General features: G+C 36.8%; 1 protein-coding gene across 1 annotated transcript in view; it reads left to right on the top strand.

Moving 5' to 3' along the window:
- Positions 1–4,737, top strand: part of LOC105314715 (uncharacterized) — a 14,345-nt gene that overhangs the window by 3,151 nt on the left and 6,457 nt on the right. Inside the window, exons 7-12 of the mRNA XM_011409045.2 lie at positions 7–59; positions 375–504; positions 836–1,496; positions 1,883–2,196; positions 2,632–2,872; positions 3,240–3,371. Of these exons, the coding sequence (XP_011407347.2) occupies positions 7–59; positions 375–504; positions 836–1,496; positions 1,883–2,196; positions 2,632–2,872; positions 3,240–3,371 (1,531 nt within the window). The remainder of the gene's footprint in view (positions 1–6; positions 60–374; positions 505–835; positions 1,497–1,882; positions 2,197–2,631; positions 2,873–3,239; positions 3,372–4,737) is intronic.

Below are 4,737 nucleotides of genomic sequence, written 5' to 3'. Positions count from 1 at the left end.
TTTGAGTTTTCCTAAGCAGTTGATGGGTCTGCATGCTGCCACTGGTGATGAGGATCAGAGTAAGTTATCATTAGCCTGCTTCAGTTCTTGCACTGTGTGTATTTTGTAATAGAAAGCTTAGTCAGTAATTAATAGAAGAATTTTATATTATCAATCATACATGTACATGTACATGTATTGTCTTCAAGTCTATTGCATTTACATGTACATGTAGAAGTTTAAATGTACTATGCGTGTATATGCCACATATTTATTATACATGTACACTGTACATGCATGTATACCTAAATTTGTGTGTACAAACATTGTATGTACATGTACATGTACAAACATTGTATGTACATATAATTTTTAATGTACATATGTACATGTAGGTATTGATACTTCTGATGTCTCATGGTTGTCAGAGTCAGTCCCTCAAGCAGCTCTACTCACTGTACAGTCTAAATGGACTCCAATCATCACCTCAGCATTTGATAATGCACTAATGATCGATTCAGCTAGGTACCATTAAAGACATCATATTATGAATGGGCCTACCAATTTATTTATATATAATTATTAATAATTATAGGCTTTAAACTACATGTACATGTACATGTACACCATTGTTCAGTACATGGACAAGTGTATATACATGCATTTAGTAATACCATACAAGATGATTTATTGATGACGAATTAATATTGGTGATTGGTGGGACTATGAAGAAATCGCCATTATAAAATCTGCCAATTTCTTTCCACAGGCAAATCTGCCAAATATTACTCCCACCAATAAATCATCTTGTATGGTAAAAGAATTGATAGATATACACATGTATGTTTTTTTCTAGGTCTCAGTTTGAGCGGATCATCAATCATCTTATTCAATTATTGCACCTCACCTCCTCCTACCCTCACTCCCACCCACAAACCATTACAACACTAAAGAGTCTCATTGTCAGTGCTAAACACAAACTGGATCTAATTAAAAACATAACGAGAGGGTTGTCCCTCTCTCATCACGTCCTGTATCAGTTATTAGAATCACCAGTTCTCTATCATCCTTCTCCAAGTCGTCTCTCTTCCGTTCCTTCTAGTATGACCAACTCTCGTAATTCTATGCCACCGTTAGCGGCTGTTGGTAGACTCCACCCACTTCCCGAGCCTCTCGTTGCTTCAAATAAGAGTCTAGTCAGCTCTCGTTTCAGTGCTGGGACTCAGTCCCACACTAAACCCTCCGGCCTATCCTCAGCTAAGAGCCTAATGCCAACTGTCCCTAGTATTGGGACTGGTTGCCGGGTACAGTGTGGGCCTGAGGTCTCTTTTAGTTATGGTTTTGAGTATTATGGGTCAGATACTAGTATTGTACTGTCTCCTTCACTAGAGAAGAGTGTTGTGAGCATGATGAGGTCATTGGTGGCTGTTGATGGGTGTAGTGGTCTATTAGTTAGTGAGGGGCATAGGGGAAAGAGCTATGGATCTAATCTTGAGTCTGCTAGAGACGTTGCAAAAGTAGGCTATTTTCTTTTTTATACAGTCATTATGTATTATGACTTTTTGGTGTTATTTTTCTTGTCCATACATGTACATGTGTATGTACATTTCTTTTTAATATATATGCATACATTTAGATTTAATTTTTTTATCATGTACTGTACATGTACATGCAATTAGTATGTTATCAATTTATCTCTTTCAATAGATTAGTGTCATTTTTGTGGTCCATATACTGTACCATATGCATGTAGATTTTAAAATATATTTTATACTGTACATGTACATGTACATGTAATTACAATGTGCATACATGTACATGTACATGTAGATTTTTAAAATTTTCCTACTCTTATCATTATATGCACAAAATAATTAAAATGTCATCCTCTCTCTTTCAATAGATCCTAGGTCGTCCATATTATACTCTGACTTGCTTAAGCACAACCTCAACGTCAGTCCTCCTCTCATCCCTCTCCTCCTCCCTCCAGTCAGGGAGTATACTCATTCTCCAGTCATTCACTGCTCTCCCTGTACCAGCACAGTTAGTAGTGTCACAATGGCTGAAGGAGGTCTATGAGAAGATGAAGAATGGACTATTGGGTGGGCCTGATCCTGTATTGCCTCCTCCCACTAATAAGATACAGGTTACTGGAGGTGGAGGTCCTTATTCTGTTAGCAGTACAGCATCATTAGGATCTCATCATGATTATAAAAGGTACATGTACATGTATGTGTACCATGTTGTGTATTGTTAATCATACTGATTCTGATATTGGCACTCAGGTACTTTTGCCCGATTTTTAAGTAACTTTAAAAATTCATAAAAAATTGAATTTTGATCAGAATCAGTTCAAACTTACTACACAGCATAAGAACATGTATAATATATGTCAGAAAAAGTTATAAAAATGAAGAATTTTCTCCTAGTCATTTTAGGCGAAATTTGGCCAATAATCATGTACTATAGTACATGATCATTGATTGATTTAACCCACCACTACTACCGCTACATGTACATATCCGTGTTACCTACATTGTACATGTACATGTACATGTGTAAATCTAATTACAATGTATTATGATTGTGATGATTAGAATATACATGTACATGTACATACAGTCCTGAATTATTTATTGTACTTTTCTGTAGTTCTTCAACTAGTCATGTTGGTGCTGGTAATCGTATGGATTGGTACAGTTCTGTTCAACATGGAGCCAATCTGTTAGGACCAAAAGCTGAGATAGAGCTAACAGGAGAAGAGAGGACTACACTGGTTGCTAACGGGTACTTCAGTTGTATAGCAGTCACTGATGAAGGCAGTGATAATGAGAGAGAAGATGAGGAAGAGGAAGAAATGAAAAATTACCCGTCAATCACTGAAGAAGTAATAGTAAGTATCAATACATTCAGATACATGTACATGTACACGTACAATTATACATGTACATGTACATGTATATGTACATGTGCATATACCATATTGTACATCATCTAATTTGATGAAATGACCTGATTTTATGGTTGTCTGCATGGTTGATAAAATTTAGTTACCGAAGCTTTATTCATCAGACATTGATAGTGCCAAATTATTACTCCAATTTGTAATGTAATTATTATAGTACACGTACAATGTACATGTACATGTATTGTACACGCAGTGTTTTCATAAATTAATGTATAGCCATTTGCATTTATACAAACTTTATTGATGTACATGTATGTGGCTAATAATGACTGTGTGTTATCTTTCATATTAGGCTTCATTTCGCTGTGTACAGAGTGAATCTCTGGATCTGGTACCAATCACTGAGTGTTTGCTCCTCTCCTCTGGTTATTCTAATGCTGCTAGTATTGCTATTAAACTAGTGGACTGCTTGAATGAATTAAAGGTAAGACGGTCATAGCATGCCAAAATTCAAAGTTTAAATTTTTTAAGCACAAATAAACTAATAAAGAAAGTCCTCATTTAAATTATTTAACAGTGTTAATTAGCCTAGGCTATAGCTATATCTACATGTACATGTAATTAATAAGTCCTACCACACTAAAAAGATCAAAGTTACTCATTTGACGTAAATCTCATAAAAGCTAACAGGAGTATCTTCATCATCTGTCTCCTGATCACCACAGACCCTCAACTCAATATAGTCAGTAGTGGTAGCCGTATAGTTCCTATGGAACCAAGGGAGACCAGGAGCTGAACAGCAAGCTGTTTCATTAGTACCACAACCTTGACCATCCCATAATGGATCGGCTGTATAGAGAGTCCGACTGAAGGAAGTTTCAGCTCCTGATTCACAAAAATAATTGTTTTTGACGAAATCTTGAACATGAGAGCTTTGTAAGCTTCCAGATGAACATGGACAGTTATATCGTCCATCTGAAAAATTTCCAGATCCTAGGAGTCCTCCCATTAGTGTCCAGACATGTTTACGAGGAGACCCACGAGTGATACTAACACCATCAACATAAGCTTTATTGATGTCATTATGTTTAGGATCAGTTCCTCCAACATAATTTTGTGGATTTTGCCATAGACCATGTTGAACTGCATCAGGTGAAGCATATTGATATCCCACTACTCTACCACACACTTGAGAGTAACTGATACCATTAGATGGGAACTCAACTGATGTACAACTAGCATCAGCATTATATGCTCTACCACAAGCTCTAACTCCTCCTGACTGGTACAGTTTAAACCCAGAAGGACAGTTCTCTGTAGCATCAGTCATATCCAGATATGCTAGTCTTGTCCATCCTCCTCCTGAACCACACAGCTCCTCCATATTACAGTAAACATATTTACTTCCATCATTAGTTGCCAGTAGATATATACCAGAAGGACTGTTTGGTTGTTTGTTCTTAATCTCTTGACAAGAAGTAGGGATAGGAGAGAAGGAAGATGAGTCATTGTGTAACATGATAAGGTCTTCCACTAGTAGCAGTATATCATTGATAGCTCCAGCATTAGAGGTAGCAGTCTCCTTGATATGAGAGAGAGAAGAAATGATACCATCCATTTTCTGTTTTATTTCTTGAATATCTTGACCATTGTTCCTGGTAGCATTGAGTAGTTCATTCAATAGCCCATCATCAGTGTTGCATTGATTGGTATCAGTATTACTGGTATCACTGCAGGTAGTACAGGCTGCAGTACAGGTATTGTTAGCAGCATCAAATGTAAGAGCAAGATTAGCACTACTGATAAACTGAGGGAGACAAGCAATAGCTAGTATAAGAAGAGAGAGCATA

This window comes from Amphimedon queenslandica, unplaced genomic scaffold, assembly GCF_000090795.2.
Source record: "Amphimedon queenslandica unplaced genomic scaffold, v1.1 AMPQUscaffold_12622, whole genome shotgun sequence".
NCBI lineage: Eukaryota > Metazoa > Porifera > Demospongiae > Haplosclerida > Niphatidae > Amphimedon > Amphimedon queenslandica.
This window is presented reverse-complemented; position numbering and strand designations above follow the sequence as displayed.